This window comes from Lynx canadensis, chromosome E1 (assembly GCF_007474595.2).
Source record: "Lynx canadensis isolate LIC74 chromosome E1, mLynCan4.pri.v2, whole genome shotgun sequence".
NCBI lineage: Eukaryota > Metazoa > Chordata > Mammalia > Carnivora > Felidae > Lynx > Lynx canadensis.
Window position 1 is genome coordinate 34,736,164 of NC_044316.2, and position 21,495 is coordinate 34,757,658.

At 49.0% G+C, this 21,495-nt stretch overlaps 1 protein-coding gene and 1 non-coding gene across 3 annotated transcripts in view; both read right to left on the reverse strand.

Annotated features, from left to right (window-relative positions):
* Nucleotides 1–21,495, reverse strand: part of ACSF2 (acyl-CoA synthetase family member 2) — a 34,919-nt gene that overhangs the window by 8,727 nt on the left and 4,697 nt on the right. For both annotated transcript variants that reach the window (XM_030296994.1, XM_030296995.1), the window contains exons 2-10: nt 3,632–3,827; nt 3,128–3,256; nt 2,814–2,867; nt 2,342–2,460; nt 2,017–2,182; nt 1,350–1,445; nt 1,052–1,209; nt 670–761; nt 314–390 (exon numbers count right to left, since the gene is read on the reverse strand). In XM_030296994.1, coding sequence (XP_030152854.1) covers nt 314–390; nt 670–761; nt 1,052–1,209; nt 1,350–1,445; nt 2,017–2,182; nt 2,342–2,460; nt 2,814–2,867; nt 3,128–3,256; nt 3,632–3,827 — 1,087 coding nt within the window. The remainder of the gene's footprint in view (nt 1–313; nt 391–669; nt 762–1,051; nt 1,210–1,349; nt 1,446–2,016; nt 2,183–2,341; nt 2,461–2,813; nt 2,868–3,127; nt 3,257–3,631; nt 3,828–21,495) is intronic.
* On the reverse strand, nt 18,695–18,780 carry TRNAQ-UUG. Its single transcript has one exon. It is a non-coding gene; the product is annotated as a tRNA-Gln (tRNA).

A 21,495-nucleotide genomic window follows, 5' to 3' on the forward strand; every position in this document is an offset into this window, starting at 1 on the left:
TGCCTGCCAGGACACTCTAGCGGGATACTGGTGCTTTGCCGCATTACCCTCCCATGCTGCCCTTCTCTTCCAGATTTCCATAATATAAATTTATGTATGGGTAATATTTACTCCCCTGTCACCTGTTTCTATGACTCGCCAGCTGCTGATGAGGTCAGACTGCACTTTCTCACATCTGCTTTCTGGAAGGAGGGCCAACCGAGAGGGTCTTCCTTGGAGATCTGGCCCGAGCTCATCCCTACAGACACCAGTCTGTTCCCACCCCGGGCCTGGCGTGCCCCCTGCCCGCAGCCCCAGCCCAGCTGCCACTCACCACCAGCTCCTTCATGTTTAGCTTGTCGATGATGGCTCGGATCAGCTCTGGGGGTGCGGGGGACCCAGCAATCACACCTGAATCAGAGAGAAGACTGACACAGCTCCCTGCTTCTCCAGGCCCTGTGGACCCCCTTCACCTACAGCTCCTTCTAGAGCAGAACATTCCCCTCTTGCCCTTGACCCTGGACTTGTTCCTACACCTGGCACTTGGCCTTGGGCTGGTGTTCAAGGACACTGGGGATTTGCCTCCCTCCCACCCGCTTTTCTGCAATGTCTTATTGCCTCCTAAATAGAGATTGGGTGCATATCCACTCATCAGGTCAATCTGCTCGGCTACCCTTAGCCCTACCCCACCTCCACACATGGATGAGATGTCGTAACTGGAGAAGTCTGGCTGGTTCAGAATGTCCACGAACATTGTGGGGGTTCCGTACAGGATGGTGCCTCTGTATAAGGTGGGGGGAGTCTCAGAATCAGGCTTGGAAGTGGAAGGGAGCTCCCTCTTCTTACCCACCCCACCCTGAACCCCCCCCAGGAAGGGCCAAGGCTGTATATGTGGGAAACAGGAAGGAGAAGCTCTTTGGAGGCAGGAACTCGTCCTCCCCTGGGTCCCCCACTACCCCGTCTCCATTTCTCTGGGCTGAAGCGGGGACACATCTCAGAAAGGGATCAGAGCCCCGGAGTGAGGAATCAGAGGGTCTCATCGGCCCCTGGGGGGCTACCCACTGATGCCCACCTCTCTTTGCTGATGGCCTCCAGCGCCTTCTTGCCATCAAAGGTCGGACAGGGTAGGATGAGGGTAGCACCATACATTAGGCTCACCATCGTGCCCCCCACAGAACCCAGGCAGTGGTACAGGGGGCTGGGCAGGATGATCCGTAAGTCCTCTGACGTCTGGAAATGGAGGCAGGAAGCTGGTTCTACCCTGGAGCCAGAAGTGCCCCCCCCAACCCCCACCCCCAGCCAGTTCCACTAGCCAGCAGGGGGAGCCCAGCAACCCCCACCCCCTGCAGGGCCTGGGCTAGCCCCCTCACCTTTAGGTGCAGCCTCAGCCGATCCCCTATCATGTTGGAGTTGTTGACAATGTTGTAGTGGGAGAGAGTGGCCCCCTTGGGGCTGCCTGTCGTCCCCTGATAAGACAAGCAGGTGACGCTTGGCTGCTGCTCCCCATGTCCTTCCCACCCTGGGCCACCATATGGGAGAGCGTCGGACCGGAAGTCAGGAGACCGGGACCAGTGTCCCTGATCCATTCATTCATTGAACGTGTGTTCACAAAGGTCTACCATGTGCCCGCATGGTGCCGGGTGTGAGGATCCAGAAATGTGGAAGATAAGGTCTCTGTTCTTATGCCCCTCATCAAGTGGCTCAGAGAACTCTGTGGCCCAGCGGCGGATTCCCTCTCTGGGCCTCAGTTTCCTCATCTGCTAAATGAGGAGGCACATCGGTCAGCTCTGGCCTGACGTGGCCCAGTGCACCTGCCTCCGTGCTGAGGAAGAGAGGGCCGGGGGAGGGGGGGGCATGTGACAAGGACGCCAGTTGGCGATGTTTCCCGGGGCCGAGAGGACAGCTAGGGCCGGCCCCAGAAGAGTGTCCGCGCCCTGGGCCTCTTCTGTCATCTCCTCATTCTTGGGCAAGGGTCACAGGGGCGGGCAGGGGTTAGCAGGCCAGCCGGGGCTTGGGGCCTGGAGACCGCTGCCCTACCGAGGTGAACTGGATGTTGATGGGGTCGTGGCAGGACAGGAACTGCTGGGTGTACCGCAGCCGGGCCAGATGCTGCTCTGTGCTTCCAGCTGCCACCACCTCATCCAGGAGCAGGGTCCCCGGCAGAGGGTCGTCCACCGAGATGACTGTGGTCAGGTCTGGGAGCCTGCGGGGAGGGAGGGTAGTGAGAATCTGGGAGCCTGCGGGGAGGGAGGGCTGAGGGGAGGCCCAGGGAGACACCAGCCTCATCCCTGGGGGGTGGGAGGGGATCAGGGGGCCAGGGGGCCACACCACGCGCCCCCTTCCCAGTGTGGGAAAGCCCCACCTCTGACTCTTCAAGGCCCCCGGCTGGGCCTTCTCCAGCTCTGGGCAGATCTGCTTCAGGATGTTGTAGTATTGCTGGGTCTTGAACTGCTTGGGGAATGTGACGGCTTTGCAGCCTACCTGTGGAGGGGGAGCCCCCCGCCCCCTGGTCAGCAGGAAGCTCCAGGCGGGGGCTCCGGGCTAGTTCTCACTAACAGTGAGTCCTTCTCACACACACACGCCACCACCCTGACACACGCAGGTGCCACACACACGCCGGCTCACACGCATATTGCCTCCAACACACCTGTGCTGACCCCGGGACACACACGCCGGCCTTGGGTCTGACCGACCACCCTCTCCTCCCTCCCGCTACAGACCTGAGGACGGACAGACTCTGGGTGTCGCACACCTCTCTGACCGCCCCCGCCCCCCCCCCATCATCCCCCTGGCTGGCTGGCTGGCCAGCCCCCTCCCCCAGGAGCGGGTTCTACCTTCTTGAGGGCATACTCCAACTCCATAGCCTGGTAGGCTGGGTTCACAGACACCTAGTGGAGACGGCGAGGGTATGTCAGTGAGTGTTTCGGCCAGACCCTGTCCCTCCCGCTGCCTCTCCACTCTCAGGAGGCACAGAAACACCATGCCGTCAGAGGCAGTGCCCTACCCGTCCAGGCCTCCTTGGGGGGCTTCGGAAGAAGGCACTATGCGGTCTGAAACCAGTCAGGCACCGGTTCGGTTTGGGGGCCAAGGAGCTGGGGGACTCCCCGTGAATTCTGCACCCCCTACATACCCAGTTGTTCCCACTCACCAGAATGATGCCTGCCTGAGCGGTGGCCAGCTGCATGAGCACCCACGCATAGGAGTTGGGTCCCCACATGCCCAGCCGGTCGCCCTTGCGGAGGCCGATACTCAGGAGCCCAGAAGCAGCTTTGTCCACCTGGTGTAAATAGAGCAAAAGGGGTGAGACGTGGGCGAGCCGGAAGGGGCCCTGACTCCCACCTCAGCCCTTGGCCTGGGGGTTGTCACCGGAACCACCTGGGAGCAAGGGACAGGCAGATTCCCAGGCCTCAGTGGGCCTGGATGTGGCCTGGGAATGTGCATTGTGAACAAGCAGCCCAGTAGTGAGTGATGCAGGTGACCTCGGGCCCCTTCTGCCTCAGCCCTGTCCCCTTCTCCTGCCATCCCTTGGGGTTCTCAGGCAGCCCCCTCACCCTGCCCCATAGCCAGGTGCTGCCCTGAGGGCTCCACCCAGCCAGTGCAGCCTGGGGGGGCTAGCACCTGCTGACTTCGAGGGTTCAAGATCAGGACCCACCTCCTCCTTGAGCTGGGCAAAGGTCAGCCTGATGTTCTCCTGGGGGACGACCAAGGCCTCCCGGTCGGGGACCCTCTGTGCTATGGCTTCCAGGCACTGCCCCACAGTCTTGTTGATAAGACGCTGTCTTGTGAGGCCCTGGATGTAGCTGAGGCCTCCGACGGGCAGGGGGACGGTGCGATCTGCCCCTGCGGAGCTGTGGGGAGAGAGGCGATGGACTCTGCTGTGCCAGGCCAGGCCGCTCTGGCACCAGGGGCTGGCACACCCGGCCGGGAGGTAGGCTGCTCACAGCGTGCACAAGTGCCCGCCCCTGTCCCATCCCCAGGAACCACGACCCGATAGAAAGGCTCAGTTATTCCGCAACTCTAAAGCTGTACTCAAAAAAACTCTGAGCGCCTGGGTGGCTCAGTTGGTTAAATGTGGGAGTGTAACAGGTCTCAGACCCTGTTCCCATCAGAGAGGGTGTGGTGTGGGGCCTGAGGGCCAATGTTGGTCAATTCGGTGCTGCAGCTGCTATGCTAAAAGGACCACGTGTCCCTTTTGTTGATTGACTGCTTGGGTCTTGCAGGGGAGAGTCTGGGGCAAGAACAAGGTATGCAGGATAGAGGGGAGCCACACTGGATTTCCCCATAAATGGGAGAGGAAGTCGCTGCCACCTTGCAGGAGGGTGGGTCACGAGGCAGGCGGACTGGGAAGCTGAGGGGACCCGCTGCAGCTCTGTGGGGAGCAAGGGAGCACTAGGCTGGGATCGGGGGTCTGAGGGCTCCTCCCGAGTACGCTGCTGGCTGGGTGGGCAACCGACACAGTCACCTTTGGTGTCCCATGTCACTCCATGGAGCATCTCTGCTTTCAGCTACTGGGACAGTTCCTTGGGATCCTGTCTGCTCAGGGACTTCAGTTCTCTCCCGTTCTGCAGCTGGACAGAGCTGGGAGGCATCTGTACCTTCTCAGAGGTCCTGGTGGGTAAAGCCCTTGTTGCCTTGGCTGTGACTTGAATAAAACACTCTATGCCAGCTTCTCTTCCTGCCTCTTTCTCCTGCCTCCTGCCTCCTAGCATTACAAACCACCTGCAGGCCTTGTTCTCAGGGGCATCAGGAAAAGACGCAGGTTTCTCCTCTCTAGGCCTCAGCTTCCCCACCTAGGAGTAGTCTGAGGACTGGATCGGTGGTTATTCTCAAGTGAAAGGGGATACTTTGTAAATGACCCAGTTAATCTTATCAAAGGGTTGTGGCCAGCCACGTAGGCCAGGTGGTTCCTGCAGGTGGGCAGAAAACAGCCCAGACAGCAGGGCTATAAAATCCTCTGAGGCCCCACACCCTACTATCCCTAGGTTGACCGACCTAAAATACTGTTGAGCGGGCTCCCAGTGGCCACTATGACACCCCTCAAAAGGGATTACACGCCCCAAATCCCTACGTCACAAGCAAGCAGCGGAGGGCATGCATTTTTGCCCACTGGGAAACAAGTATGCTTTCTTCCTTTGGGTTTGCCAAAAGTGATAGTTGCAAGAACAAGCATGTGGAGAACTTGCTTAAGAAGAAAACGAGGGGGGCGCCTGGGTGGCGCAGTCGGTTGAGCGTCCGACTTCAGCCAGGTCACGATCTCGCGGTCCGGGAGTTCGAGCCCCGCGTCGGGCTCTGGGCTGATGGCTCAGAGCCTGGAGCCTGCTTCCGATTCTGTGTCTCCCTCTCTCTCTGCCCCTCCCCCGTTCATGCTCTGTCTCTCTCTGTCCCAAAAATAAATAAACGTTGAAAAAAAATTAAAAAAAAAAAAAAGAAGAAAACGAACACAGGGTTACTAAGTAGGAAGAGAGAGACAGAGACAGGAAGGCACAGTAACAAACTTCATCTTGAGGTTCTGAATCCCTAGGCCCGGCCACAGGTGATGTCTGCCTTCCTCTGGACTTTCCACTGTCAAAGGGCAATAAATTCCCTCTTTAAATTTAAGCCAGTTTCCGGAAGGGGGGCGGGTGGCGAATGCCAAATTCCATTTGCAACAAGGAGGAAGCTGGAGGACATCATGCTAAGTGAAATAAGCCACACTCAGAAAGACAAACATTGCCCGATCTCACTTATTCGTGGACTCCAATAAATCAGCAAACAAACCAAAATAAACTTAAGCCAGTCTGAGTTGCATTTCTGTTGCTTATAACGGATACATCCTAATATACCTACAGTTTTCAGGTTCAGTGGATAACCAGTGCCCTTGAAGGCCTGGCAGGCAGCCTCCCACAGTCCAGCATAGGAATCAGGAGGCAGCCAAGAGAAAATCTCAGGCACTTTAAAGGTTTTGTTGTCAACAAAGCATAACAGGTTTCCTCTTATCCTCAAAGTTGACCACTGTCCTTGGTTCGGAACCGGGTTTCTACTCATCAATCATAGATTTCAGACCAGAGAGTGGCCTCCTGGAAATTCTAGTTGGCAGATCAACAGGTTGGTTTATGTGCAAAAAATTCCCCCCAAAACTAGGGCTCCTGGGTGGCTCAGCCGGTTAAGTGGCCGACTTCAGCTCAGGTCATGATCTCACGGTCTGTGAGTTCAAGCCCCGCGTCAGACTCAGTGCTGACAGCTCAGAGCTTGGAGCCTGCTTCAGATTCTCTGTCTCCCTCTCTCTCTGCCCCTCCCTCACTTGCACTCTGTCTCTCTCTCTCTCAAAAGTAAATCAACATTAAAAAATTAAAAAAAAACCAAAAAACCAGAAAAATCCATTTCAATTGTCACATATGTTATATCCTTTATCTTCACAGCAGTGCTGATAGGTACAAAGGCCCCCAATAGATCCTTGTCCTTAAGAAACCACCCTCGGGGAGTTTACTTGGCCATGGCCATGTGGAATAGAAACCACATTCCCAAGTTTCCCTTGCAGGTGGTCTGGCCCAAAGGTGAAGGTATGGATTTAAAGAGAGGTACTAGGTGCAACTTCCCTTAAAGGAAAGGGGCATCTTCCTTTTTCCTTTCCCACTGGCTGGAGTGCCATCTGCGACAGGAAGGGAATGGCAGAGACAAAGAGGCTGGAGCCTTGACGGGGGGGGGGGGGGGGGGGGGGGTGTACTGTGCCGCCGAGCCTCCACAAGGTGGCTGTCACACAGGACGCAGAAAAAGAAACTCCCATCTCCTCAAAGCCACAGTGAGAGTGGGTTTCTCTGACATATGCTAAGCAAATCCTAAAACGTACAGGTGGGAAGCATGAACTGCCATCCTATAGGTAAAGAGAGTGAAATGCACAGAGCCCAAGTAGCTGAGTCTGCAGCGGGTAAGCCAGTGAAACCGCCCCCGGAACACATCGGGGAGGAAGGAGTGGGTGGGCAATTCTGTTCTTTAGGCTTTGCATGTGTCCCCCCGACTGTCTAATCTCCATTTTGTTTTTTTCCACTGTTTACTCATTGAACTCAGGAACCTGGGACCAGAGCAGGGCAGAACAGAGGTGGAAACAGGTGCTCCTCCAGAGGACTTAAGAATTCTAGAAACTCGTATGAATGCAGTTTGCTCCTAAAGGTAAGAACCACCCATCCTTTCGAAACTCCAAGCGCAAACAATTGATTCTACTCTCCTCCTTCCTCGAACACACCCCAAGGGCCTTGGGCAAAAAGGGGCAGCCACTTCTTTTTCTTTTATTGTTTTTTCTTTAAGTAGGCTCCACACAGAGCCCACCCAACCCAGGGCTTGAATTCACAAACCGGAGATCAAGACCTGAGCTGAGATCAGGAGTAGGACACTTAACTAACTGAACCCCCAGGCACTCCGTCTTTTTCTGTTCTTCTTCTTCTTTTTTTTAATGTTTATTTATTCTTGAGAGAGAAACAGAGCATGAGTGGGGAGGGCAGAGAGAGAGAGAGACAGACAGAATCTGAAGCAGGCTCCAGGCTCTGAGCCATCAGCACAGAGCCTGATTCAGGGCTCAAACTCAAGAGCCATGAAATCATGACCTGAGCCGAAGTTGGACGCTTAACCGACTGAGCCACCCAGGCCCCCCTTTCTTTTTCTGTTCTTTTTTTTTTTTTTAATGTTTATTTATTTCTGAGAAGAGAGAGAGACGGAGCATGGGCAGGGAGGGGCAAAGAAAGAGCGAGACACAGAATCCGAAGCAGGCTCCAGGCTCCGCGCTGTCAGTACAGAGCCCGACGCGGGGCTCGAACCCACAGACTGTGAGATCATGATCTGAGCCGAAGTCAGACGCTTAACCAACTGAGCCACCCAGACGCCTCTGTTATTAATATTTTTAACGTTTGGGTGGGAAGCTTAATGAGTCAGAGGAGGAGAGCCAGCAGTTCCTGTGGCTTCCAACTCAAAGAACTAAAGTCGAATGGTCTCCCCACCATCTGCAGTTACCCATGGCTAAGCAGGGGATCCCCCTTCTGACATATTGTCAGAAGGTCAGTAGTAGTGTCTCATATTTACATCCTTTTACATCATTTTACCATGTCTCATCATCACAAGAATGGTGAGTACAATACAGGGAGATATTTTGAGAGAGACCATCCACGTAATTTTTATTACAGTATATTGTTATAATTGTTTTTATTATTATTGTTGTTAATCTCATACATGCCTACTTATAAATTAAACCTTACCGTAGTATGTCTCCATAGGAAAAAAAAACTTTGTATATGTGTTTTGGTGCTAGCTGTGGTTTTAGGTGTCCACTGCGGGTCTTGGAACATATCCCCCATGGATAAGGAGAAACTACCGTAAATATTTAGTGAGGCCTTCAGCTACTTGGGTTGGGCATCCTAAAACACATAAATTAGGCAGGTGGGAGCCGTGAAAAACCGGAGACAAAGCCCCACCTAAAGGTGTCCTTGGAGAGTTGCACTTGAGAATTCAGGTGAGAAGTCAGGAAATGAGGATTTTTCTTTTATTCTCTTGACCTTTTATTGTTGGCAACGAATGCATTCACTGTTTTATCCCCAAGTGCCTCACAGTGCCTGGAATGTAAGAGGTGTTCAACGGAATGACCAAATGAGTGAATTACAAATAATGCTCCTAACAACCCAACGGAAAAAAAAAATGAGTGAAGGACTTGAATGGACGTTTTTCCAAAGAAGATATTTGGCCCACAAGCATGTGAAATGCGAACGAAAAGTGACACACCCTAGGGAGGCGAGACTCAAACAACGCAAAGTAACAAGTGATGGCCAGCATGCGGAGACACTGGAGGCCTTGTGCACAGCTGGTGGGAATGTAAAATGGTGCAGCCAAGGCGCAAACCAGCTGGGTGCTTCTCCAAAAAGTTAACCACAGAATTAGCAGATGACCCAGCAATTCCAGTCCTGGGTATCTACCCGGAAGAATTAAAAACGGGGACTCAAACAAACACTTGTACCTAAATGCTCCCAGCAGCACTATTCACAATAGCCAAGGATGCAAACAACCCATTGGTTCCAGCAACGGGATGAATGGATACACGGAACGTGGACTGTCTACACAATGGAATATTATTTGGCCATAAAAAGGAAACGTATTGATATCCGCTACAACGTGGGTGAACGGTGAAAATATTATAGTAAGCAAAAAAGGCCGGATACAGAAAGCCACATATTGTATAAGTCCGTACATATGACATGTTGAGGAGGAGGAAAGGCAAATCTACAGAGACAGGAAGTAGATTCAGTGGTTGCTTAGGGCTGAGGGGAAGGAAGGGTCCAGAGTTGATAGCGAAGGGAATGGGGTTTCTCTTTGAGGTGAGGGAAATGTTCTAAAATTGACTGTGGTTGGGGTGCACATATTCATGACTCTACTAAAAACTGTGGAACTGTATACTTTAAAAAGCAACGTAGAGGGGCGCCTGGGTGGCTCAGGCGGTTAAGCGTCCGACTTCGGCTCAGGTCATGATCTCACGGTCTGTGAGGTTCGAGCCCCGCGTCGGGCTCTGTGCTGACAGCTCAGAGCCTGGAGCCTGCTTCAGATTCTGTGTCTCCCTCTCTCTCTGACCCTCCCCGTTCATGCTCTGTCTCTGTCTGTCTCAAAAATAAATAAACATTAAAAAAAATTTTTTTTAATAAAAAGCAAACGTAGACACTTCCACTCATAAATACGTATTCAGCAGAATTCATTCGTGTGCTCACCAACGACAGGTCCGAGGATGTTTGCGTTATCTCCATATGAAACTACCTAAATACCCACCAGCCGTGGAACAGATACATAAATGGTGATTTCTTATTTACGATGTTATATAGAAATGACAGCAAATGAACTATGACTATACCCAGTAATGTGGGGTGAAACGCATTTAAAAAAGTTAAAGAAGCCAGATAGAAAAAGGTATATACTGTCTGATTCCATTTATCTTTTTTATATTTTGTAAATATAAATTTTACATTTCATATTATATTTTATATTCTTATATTTATATTATATTTATATATAAATATATAATATCTAATATAGATTTATATGTATTTAATATATTAATTAAATATATTTATATATATTTATATTGTATTATATTATATTATATATGTTATATTATATAATATATTTTATATTTACTTACTTTGCGGGGGGATAGAGAGAATGAGTGGGGGCGGGGCAGAGAGAGAGGGAGGAGAAAGAATCCCAAGCAGGCTCTGCACTGGCAGCACGGAGCCCCACTGGAACTTGAACTCCGAACTATGAGATTGGCGAACCTGAGCTGAAATCAAGAGTCGTCGCTTAACTCACTGACACCACCACGTGCCCTGGATTCCACGTATAGGCACAAAACAGGCAAAGCTAATCTAAGCTGCTGGAAATCAGGAGAGCGGTCCCAAATGGGTGTTCGTTATAAGTGTGTGTGTAGAGTTCATAGAAAATTCGCTAAAGGGAGTGCTTCAAAAGTGTACCTTCTGATCTGTGGTATACTTCAATACAAAGTTTGAAAGAAAGCTCTCCTAGGGCTAAAGCTGGTAGTATTGTTATCCTCGTGCTTCATAAACTAAATTTAGTGGTAGACTATGGCATCTCTTTACCATTTTGTCATAAAAATAAAAGCAGCAAAATAAAATAAAATAAAATAAAATAAAAAATTAAAAAAAGGGGCGCCTGGGTGGCTCAGTCGGTTGAGCGGCCGACTTTGGCTCAGGTCACGATCTCGCAGTCCGTGAGTTCGAGCCCCGCGTCGGGCTCTGTGCTGACAGCTCGGAGCCTGGAGCCTGTTTCAGATTCTGTGTCTCCCTCTCTCTGACCCTCCCCTGTTCATGCTCTGTCTCTCTCTGTCTCAAAAATAAATAAACATTAAAAAAAATTTTTTTTAAATAAAAATAAAAAAAAATAAAAGCAGCACGTGCAAAACCCATCCATACATTAACAGAAAATGCTGGGCAAGTCAAGCTGACACATGATCTCTGTTCTAGAAATTACTCCAGCAAAGAGAGAATCTCTGTTTTGAACGCGGCAGGATCTTCCGCCCTGAGAACCCCAGTAGATGGTAAAGCAGTTTAGGTGTCCTCTGTGCAGTTGTTGATACACTGGGGCTCCTGGGCCAACCACCCCGTGACACACACAGCCGCATGTTCTCCAGGTTCAAGAGCACAGAGCAGCTTGTGACACATTGCTTGCTGTTCAGAAGGTCGCTTACTGGATGCAAAGGCTGTGGAATACTGCTTCAGCAGGAAGCCAGAACCACCGGATGGCTATCTGCTTTACAATGTAATATCCAGGGACGTCTGTAGAGACGTTTAGTGACAAGTCGGGAGTGTGAGGGTCCTGATTCATGGAAGAGGTGGGCGCTGTCCGTGAGGAAGGGCGGAGGTGGGTGAATCTCCTGCAGGGGGGTGACCCGAAGGCAGGAAGAGAACGTTCAGCATCTCCCCTGCAAGGCCGTCATGTGGGTTTTCTCGGGGGGGGGGGGGGGGGAATCGTCCCAAGTGCTTTTGTCCCTGTCTTACAAATGGAGAAATCGAGGGAGAAGTTAAGCGACTTGTCCAAATGCTGCAGTAAAAGTTGATGAAAACGGCCTCATCATTTGATCGCAAACCGCTTTCCGCAAAAACAGACCAAGCGGCGTCGACCCACGAAACGCAATGGGCCACAGACTTGGGGAAGAAGTCGACAAGTGGCGGGCAGGCATAGGGAAAGATGTCCTCTATGTTGCCCAAGTCAGGGCAAAACAACCGTGAGGCACTTGTTTCCCAAGAGATCAGCAAAGGTGGGAAATACTGTCACAACGTCTGCAACTTATTTTCAAGTGGTGGCAAGAACTGTGAGGTGTGTGCTTGTGCGTGTGCGTGGGTGTGGTGTGGTGCATACGTGTGTGATGCGTGTGTGTGTGGTGTGGTGTGGCACATGCATGTATGTGCAAGGAGAGACAGGGCATGTATGGAGGGAGAGACGTACTCCCCGACACTTTAGCAGCTGGTATTTCAAATTCGGTCTTTTCGGCCATTCATCTGGGTTATGGCAGCACCGGACCCAAAAAGCTGTTCTCCCAAAAATCATATATACGTGTATGTATGTATGTATATATGTATGTGTGTATATATGTATGTATATATGTACATATCTTGAAAGTGATTCAGTCTGTCTGATTCTGTAATAAATGAAAAGTCGCTACAGGGGAAAATGTAACAAACCAATAATCCTCTGCCCAAAGCAAAGAGTGCTGTCTTTCTAGAGGAGTCTAAGTCTAATTTCAAAATTCCCCACAAGGTGTTCTTGCCAAAGAGTCCCCACAGGCAACACTGGAAAGCATTTTCAGCTCAATGAGAGTTCAGGGTACCCCTGGATACCCAGTCTGTGGCATCCTCGGCTTTGTGCAACCATTATGTGAGCTTATCCCAGGATAGGGAGAAGGACTCAGCAGAGAGCCCATGGATTACAACACTGCCCTCAATATTGCCAAAATAAAGCTCCCCAATTAGAGAAGATTAATAACATGGCTATTAATCTCAACATAAAAACAAGAATGACTGATGACACAGACTGTTGGCAAGGATGTGAAGAAATGGGCCTAAGTGTAAATTGGTACAAAATTTTAACAAGGCAGTGAAGACAGCAGCCATGATGCTGCTTATGCGTCAGGACCCCCCGCCCCACCTCCCAGAGCCGGAACTTCCTGGAAACTCAAGAGGGAGGCTGATTGCAAATTAAGAAACATTTATATGTTGGCGTGCTTGGGTGGCTCGGTTGGTTAAATGTCTGACTCCTGATTTTGGTTCAGGTCATGATCCCATGGTTGGTGAGATCGAGCCCCATGATGGGCTCTGTGCTGACAGCTCGGAGCCTGCTTGGGATTCTGTCTCCCTCTCCCTCTGCCCCTAACCCCGCCCAGCCCCCAATAAATAAATAAACTTAAGAAAAAAAGAAGCATTTATATGTCAGCATTTCTGGCAAACAGCATAAGGAATCTCACAAGGACCTGAATATTCAAGGCCCCAGCAATTCCTATGTAGCAAATTCTTTTGTTAATAGTCAATTTGCATTCAATTTGGTTTTTATAAAGATGCATCTAAAATCGTATAAACTTCAGGACCCCCAAATCTGAATCCCTTCTGATTTAGTACTATCTGTTAACATTTGAATACGCATGCCCTTCGGCCAGCCTTTCTACTTTTAGGAATATATCCTAAAAAACAAGCAACAACAACAACAACAAACTAGCAAATGCCTAAAAGTATGATTAATTGCTGCTTAGCAAAGAATTGAGAAAAACACTTTATTTCTATAAGTAAGGGATTAGATCAGCACATCATGGGGCATCTGTATAATGGAAACCTATGCCATTAAAAAAAAATGAAGACATTCTATATTTAACGATATGGAAAATGTCTAATACATTTTAGGTGAAAAAGCACATTTCAGAATAATGTGAACAGACATTTACTGATGTGTCCTCATGCTGGTTCTCTTCTAAATACTCCATTATGTTTGATCTCTTATAATCTTTTTTTTTTTTAATTTTTTTTTTCAACGTTTATTTATTTTTGGGACAGAGAGAGACAGAGCATGAACCGGGGAGGGGCAGAGAGAGAGGGAGACACAGAATCGGAAACAGGCTCCAGGCTCTGAGCCATCAGCCCAGAGCCTGACGCGGGGCTCGAACTCCCGGACCGCGAGATCGTGACCTGGCTGAAGTCGGACGCTTAACCGACTGCACCACCCAGGCGCCCCTGATCTCTTATAATCTTAACTGCTCCCTGAGGCAAGATTCATACCTACTTTCACATGGGAACGAAGCCCAAAGAAATGCCAATGAGTAACGAGGCTGGGATTCAAACCCAGGACTTTCAAGGCCTCCATACAATACAAAGTGAATTTATGGCTAAAAGTGGGCTTCCCCGTGTGTGTTACATGAACATCAGTCTTGCACCATCTATAACAAGGATTATTCTTTTTTATTAATGACGAAGAAAGAGGTTGGTTTTCTTAGGGTTCCAAATCCGGTGGGTGGCAACTTTGGATCCCTGTCTATGTGTATTGCTCTTTGCAGCCAGTCCACAGCCTCCTCTGGGGGCCCCTATGGGGTCTGGAGCAGCAAACCTGAGGCTGACGGGGCCCTAGGAATGCCACCAGCCCATTGAGAAATATCTCCACTCGGCCCCTACCTCCCAGACCTTCAGCACACACTGGTCTTTTTCTGGGATTTACTCGTGGAAACTGATTTACCTTCACTGCCTCCGATCTCATTGTCCCGTTCTCATGTTCCGGCTCACCTCTCCTAGCACCAACCACAGTGGCTTTGTCTTATAACTGCATAGCCAGTTCCCCCATTACACCAAGATGGTAAGCCTTGTGCCCCAGTGCTGGCCCTGCCCGGTCCGGTCTGGCCTTCCAGCAGGACCTAGACTGAAAAGAGGGGGCTGGCTGGTTTGGGGAGGTCCCGTGGCATTCTGGACATTCCAGGGCTGGCGGCTAAAGTCAGGGCTGGAGGCCACCATGGGCGCGAAGCATCCCACAGTCCTGACAGGGGCAGAACTGAGCCTGGAAGGAGTCAAGGGAGGCAGGGACCGTCATGACACCTGAGAAAACAGGTCTGTACTGTCTGCTTGGATTAGAAACTCTTTTGACTCTTGCTACACATTACCTGCTGGGAGGAGGCGCTCGGGACAGGGGCCAGAGGTTTGCAGGTGGATCCTGCCCATGCTGGGGGTTGAAATTACTTAGGCCAAAGCTCTTAATCCTTTCAGAAGCCACCAGGCAGGGAGGGTGGCTAGATGCGAGGGCCCCCCCGGGAACTGCAGGAATACACCCCATGCTGAGGCAGGCCACTGCTCCCCTGGGCAAGGTGCCATGCCAGCCACCAGCAAGAAGGCTTTAGAAACGACATTGAAAGCAATAGACTGTTTTGGTTCCAAGTCATGGACTGGCCTCTGCCCTTCCCCCGCCACAGGCATTTGATCCCAGGCTGGTTGGTCCCCGGGCCCTAAGAAAAACATAAATCATCAACACAGCTAAAAGACAAGTAACTGCCTGGGTTTACAAATTTCATTCTACACGTAAGAGACCAAGGATTCGTATTTCGCTTGTATTTAAAACAAACTCACGCATCAATAAGGACAAGGAACCCAACGTAAGAAATGGGCAAAGATTATGAATAGAGATTCACAGAAGACATTTCAAAAGAGCCCGATCTCCCTGCTAATCAGGGAAAGGTCCATTCAGACCACAGTGAGATATGCTTGGGCCCTTTCTGGAGGGGCAAGCATTTCAACGTTCATTAGGCAATACAAAGCATTTGCAAGAATGCATGCACACGGGACTCTTCTGCACACGGGGGTTTCTTCTGGTGGTCACAGCAGCAAAGCCTCTCTCCAGGGCTATTTCCAGAAAAGCTGGAAATGCCCACCCTTTAATAGAGCAATTGCACTGCTAGAGGCACAGTCATAAAATGGAAAAAGAATAATCCAGATCTATAGCGTCCGTGTAAATAGATCTTAGAAACCTACCGTTGAGAGAAAAAAAGAATGGCACTCTGGTGCAGCTTGTGCTGAAATTATAAAAGCCTAAGCACTGTTTATGAAAACAAAAAATAGGAAAACTGAAAGCACTGATTACCGGCTCGATACGATTCAAAGTGCTTTCCACGGGATACAATATGCTGTTTACGGATTCAGAGACATATTAAAAGCAAAAAACTCACTCCGACACGACATGCATTCGAACTATAGCTCTCAATGATGGACGGGTTGGAGGACGGCTACGAAAGGGACTTGAACTTGATCCATAACGTTTTATTTCTTTCATTTATAAATTTCTTTACCAGGCATAGCTCTATGTTCATTTGGAGTGGTAGGTACACAGGTGTTTCTTTTTTAGCTTGTGATCGTGGTTAATTTTTTTTTTTCTATATGAAATATTTAAGAAGGAGAATACCAGAGGTTGATAAACTCCCCAGAAGGGGCACCTAAAACGTTCAAAAGACGGAGCAACTTCCTGGCGTGGAAGGCGTGAGACGCACCGGCCCTGTCATGTGAAGGGCCAGGGCAAGACCAACGTTAATAAAAGAGAAAGAGCCCCAGTCTGTGCATGAAGTTCACGTGCCGTACTCACGGGCAAGCCTCAGTCCTCAGTCAACACACTCACTCTTGCGGGAGGCACAGTTGTAGCTAAAAGTGCCAGCATGCCTCCTAGTTCGTGGCAGAGAAGAGGCAGATTCTCCTCTTCTCCTATCCCGCTTGGATACGACCCCAAGATTCATGCCCCTGGACGACACACTGATCCCACCATGGGGCTGTGTCCCGTCCTCCCCCTAAGTTGTACAAAGACACCAGGCTGCTGGTTGACCTGGGAGTGGTACTCGATATGGGAGTAGAGACAGCAGATGCCTGGGCAGGAGGGGACCACGTGGAGCCTGTAATAGCTGTTTCACCCTGAAATAAAGTTCTAGTTGTCATGTATCTGCATAGATGGGCGACACATTTACGGCAGCGACAACATACAGCTTTGTTCAAGAAAAGGATGGTGCTGCTGTGACAAAATCCAAACAAGACCACGACTGAATGGTCGTTTTCTTAATTGATAGCACAGAATGACTGATGTGAAAAAAGGGTCTCAGCAAGAAAGAAAAGAAAAGGAATTTTTACTTAAGTCTCTTAGGAAAAAAAAAAAAAAAAAAACCTCAGACGAAATCAGTCTTACATGTAAAACATAAAACTTAAAAAACATGGAAGAGGGGTGCCTGGGTGGCTCAGTTGGTTGAGTGTCTGACTTCAGCTCAGGTCATGATCTCGCAGTCCGTGAGTTTGAGCCCCGCATCAGGCTCTGTGCTGACAGCTCGGAGCCTGGAGCCTGCTTCGGATTCTGTGTCTCCCCCTCTCTCTGCCCCTCCCCTGCTCATGCTATGTCTGTCTCTGTCTCAAAAATAAATAAAAACAGGGGCGCCTGGGTGGCACAGTCGGTTAAGCGTCCGACTTCAGCCAGGTCACGATCTCGCGGTCTGTGAGTTCGAGCCCCGCGTCAGGCTCTGGGCTGATGGCTCAGAGCCTGGAGCCTGTTTCCGATTCTGTGTCTCCTTCTCTCTCTGCCCCTCCCCCGTTCGTGCTCTGTCTCTCTCTGTCCCAAAAATGAATAAACGTTGAAAAAAAAAAATTAAAAAAAAATAAATAAAAACATTAAAAAAAAAAACATGGAAGAAAATCTTCAGGATCTAGGGCTAGGCAAAAAATTTATAGGCTCGATACCACAAGCATGACCCATCAAATTGATAACTGGGCCCCATCAAAATTAAATTTTGGTTAAGAAGATGGAATGATGAGGGGGCGCCTGGGTGGCTCAAGCATCCGACTCTTGATTTTGGCTCAGGTCATGATCTCACGGTTTGTGCGATCGAGCCCCACGTTAGGCTCTCCGCTGACAGTGCGGAGCCTGCTTGGGATACTCTCTCTCTCCCTCTCTCTCTGCCCCTCTCATGCACCCTCTCATTCTCTCTCTCTCAAAATCAATAAATAAACATAAAAAAAAGAAGATAAAAAGATGAGGGGCGCCTGGGTGGCTCAGTCGGTTGAGCGTCCGACTTCGGCTCAGGTCATGATCTCACAGTTCGTGGGTTCGAGCCCCGCATCAGGCTCTGTGTTGACAGCTTGCTCAGAACCTGGAGCCTGCTTCGGATTCTGTGTCTCCTTCTCTCTCTGCCCCTCCCCCGCTCACGCTCTGTCTCATTCTGTTTCTCAAAAATAAATAAATGTAAAAAAAAAAAAAAAGGTAAAAAGATGAGCTCCAGGGTGGGAGAAAATATTCACGAAACACGTATCTGACAAAGAACAAGTATCTAGAATACATAAGGCATACTGGAAACTCAATGGTTAAAAATAATCCAACTACAAAATGGGCAAAAGACACAGAGAGACATTTTGCCAAAGAGGGCATACACATGGCAAATAAAGCACATGGAAAGATATTCGACATCATTGGCCATTAGGGAAATTCATCTTAGAGCTGCCATATCATGACATACCTATCAGAATGGCAAAAATAAACAATAGTGACCATAGCAAATGCTGATCACTCACACACGGTTGGTGGCATCATTAAATGGTAATGGGCATCCTGGAAAACAGACAGTTTCTTTTTTTTTTTTTTTTTTTCAACGTTTATTTATTTTTGGGACAGAGAGAGACAGAGCATGAACGGGGGAGGGGCAGAGAGAGAGGGAGACACAGAATGGGAAACAGGCTCCAGGCTCTGAGCCATCAGCCCAGAGCCTGACGCGGGGCTCGAACTCCCGGACCGCGAGATCGTGACCTGAGCTGAAGTCGGACGCTTAACCGACTGCGCCACCCAGGCGCCCCCAGACAGTTTCTTTAAAACCAAACATGCAACTACCATACGAGCCAGCAATTACACATTAGGGGCAATTATCCCAGGTAAAGAATTCTACTCCCAGAGAAACAAAGGTTTATGTTCACCCAAAAATCTGTACACAAATGCTTATAGCAGCCTTATTTGAAAAAACTGGAAACAATCCAAATGTCTTTCAGTGGTGAGTGGATAAGCCAACTGTAACATTCATATCAAGGAATGTTCTTCTTTTTTAATGTTTTATTGATTTTTGAGAGAGAGAGAGAGCGACCATGCGGGCGTGCAAGTGGGGGGCGGTGCAAAGAGAGAGAGGGACAGAGGATCTCAAGCGGGCTCTGGGCTGAGAGCAGAGAGCCCGATGTGGGGCTCAAACTCACGAACCTGTGCAATCACGATCTGAGCCAAAGTCAGATGCTCAACCCACTGAGCCAACCGGGCGCCCCTTAAGGACTACTCTTTAGCAATACAAAGAAAGGAACTATTGGTACACAAAGAAACCTGGATGAATCTCCAGAGAATTATGTGGAGTGAAAAAATCAGTATCAAAAGGTAGCATATGGTATGACTCTATCTACATAATACCTTGAAATTACACAATCACGTAAATTGAGAACCAATACCAGATTGCTAGAGATTAAGCAGGGGCTGGAAGTGGAAGAGAATTGGGTGTGGCTATGAAAAGATCCTTGTGCAGATGGAAATGTTCTGTATCTTGACTATATCAATGTCAGTATCCTGGCTGTGATATTGTGCTAGCTTTGCAAAAGGTTACAATTAAGGGAAACTGACTAAAGGGTATATGGGATCTGTTTGCACTATTTATTTTTTCTTTTTTTTTTTTTAATGTTTATTTATTTTTGAGACAGAGAGAGACAGAGCATGAATGGGGGAGGGTCAGAATGAGAGGGAGACACAGAATCTGAAGCAGGCTCCAGGCTCTGAGCTGTCAGCACAGAGCCCGACGCGGGGCTCGAACTCACGGACCGCGAGATCATGACCTGAGCCGAAGTCGGACGCTTAACCGACTGAGCCACCCCGGTGCCCCCATTTGCACTATTTTTTACAACTGCATGTGAATGTATAATTATCTCAAAATAAAAAGGTTAACTTAGATTACATAATATTGGGGACCACAAGGTATAACCAGGCTACCCAGTTCAGTGGGTCCAGAAGCCACAGTGTCCCCACCACTCTCTGCTGGGACGGCCCCTTGACACATCTGAGTCCCCATTTCTCAGTTTGCCTTTCTGTTGTCACACCCAAGAGGTAAAATATAGGGCAGATGAGATCATGTCTGTTTCCCTAGGGTTATCAAGGAAAGCTAACTATTTAAGCTGTTTAATGCATAATACACACATTTTCAAGATTTTTTTGTCAAGGTTAACAGGTCCCTCCTCCCAAAAGCACCCCTTGGTTTTTGAGCAAAAGAAGGCAGACACAGGAGCATATACTCTAAGATTCAAGAATAGGCCAAATTAACCTATGGAGATTAGAAATCAGAACAGTGGTAGCCTCTGGTGAGGGAAGGAGATTGACTGGAAATGAGCAGAGAGAAAGTTCTAGAGCTATGCTGTCTATACGGTAACTGCTAGTCACAAGTGGCTGTGGAACACTTAAAATGTGGCTAGTCTGAATGAAGGTGTTCTGTAAGTGTTAAGTATACATCAGATTTGAGGGGCACCTGAGTGGCTCAGGTCATGACCTCACAGTTCATGGGTTCGAGCCCCGCGTCGGGCTCTGTGCTGACAGCTCAGAGCCTGGAGCCTGCTTCAGAGTCTGTGTCCCCTCTCTGTCTCTCTGCCGCTCCCCTGCTCGTGCTCTGTCTCTCAAAAAATAAATAAACATTAAAAAAAATGTTTAATATACAACAGATTTGAAAGACTTTCTTTTTTAAAAAAGGTAAAACATTTTATGAGAAAGTTTTAAAAGGTTGGTTACCTGCTGAAATGACATTTTGGCTATACTAAGTTACAGAAAATACACCATTAAAATTAATGTCACATATTTCTCATTTTCTTGTTGATATGGCTACTAGAAAATTTAAAAGTCCACATGGGGCTCATATATCGATTGAAGAGCACTGTTTTACAGTGATAGGCAAGTCCTGTATCTTGGGGGGTTGAGTATATACACACATTTGTTAAAGTGCGTCAAACTGTACAAAGTTTGTGCATTGTAATTATACCACAAAGCTTCCTGATTTTTCCGCCACCCAATATAACCTTCCCGAAGGGGTCTACAGCTTACAAAGGACACAGACTACAAAGAACTCCAGAGTGGCAGGGGCGCCTGGGTGGTTCAGTCGGCTGAACGTCCAACTTCGGCTCAGGTCACAATCTCACAGCTCGGGAGTTCGAGCCCCGCGTCGGGCTCTGTGCTGACAGCTCAGAGCCTGGAGCCTGCTTCGGATTCTGTGTCTCCCTTTCTCTGCCCCTTTCCTGCTCATGCTCTGTCTCTCAAAAAATGAATAAACGTTAAAAAAAAATTAAAAAAGAAAAAAAAAAGAACTCCAGAGTGGTGTGAGCTACAATAAAGATGTGAGCAAGAGGGGCGCCTGGGTGGCTCAGTCGGTTGAGCATCTGACTTTGGCTCAGGTCATGATCTCGCGGCTCATGAGTTCGAGCCCCACGTCGGGCTCTGTGCTGACAGCTCAGAGCCTGGAGCCTGTTTCAGGTTCTGTGTGTCTCTCTCTCTGACCTTCCCCCGTTCATGCTCTGTGTCTCTCTGTCTCAAAAATAAATAAACGTTAAAAAAAAAAAGATGTGAGCAAGATACCCTGTATTGTTGGAAGCTTCCATTTTTAGTATCTTGACTAAAACCACTGGCACGTGTGTGTTTACACGTATATAGAAACAGGCAGGAAGTTATTATTTGACTCTAGCAAACCCAAGAAGATGTTTCTGAAAGCCTGAAATTCTCGGCTTCATGCTGTAAGTCTGTGAAGCTTACGTACTGTATGTGAGGCATTCGTACTGTAAGTCTTCCCCTGTGTCACTTGTACAGAGCGAGGGCTGATTCAGAACACTTGCTCCTTGATGGGGTCGCCGAGGTACAGACGAGGCGAGCTTACGACCTTAGATATCTAACAAAACCCTCAATGTGTTCTGTTCACTTGGAGGACCAGAGAGAGTCACAGAGTGTCAGGAGGTTAGG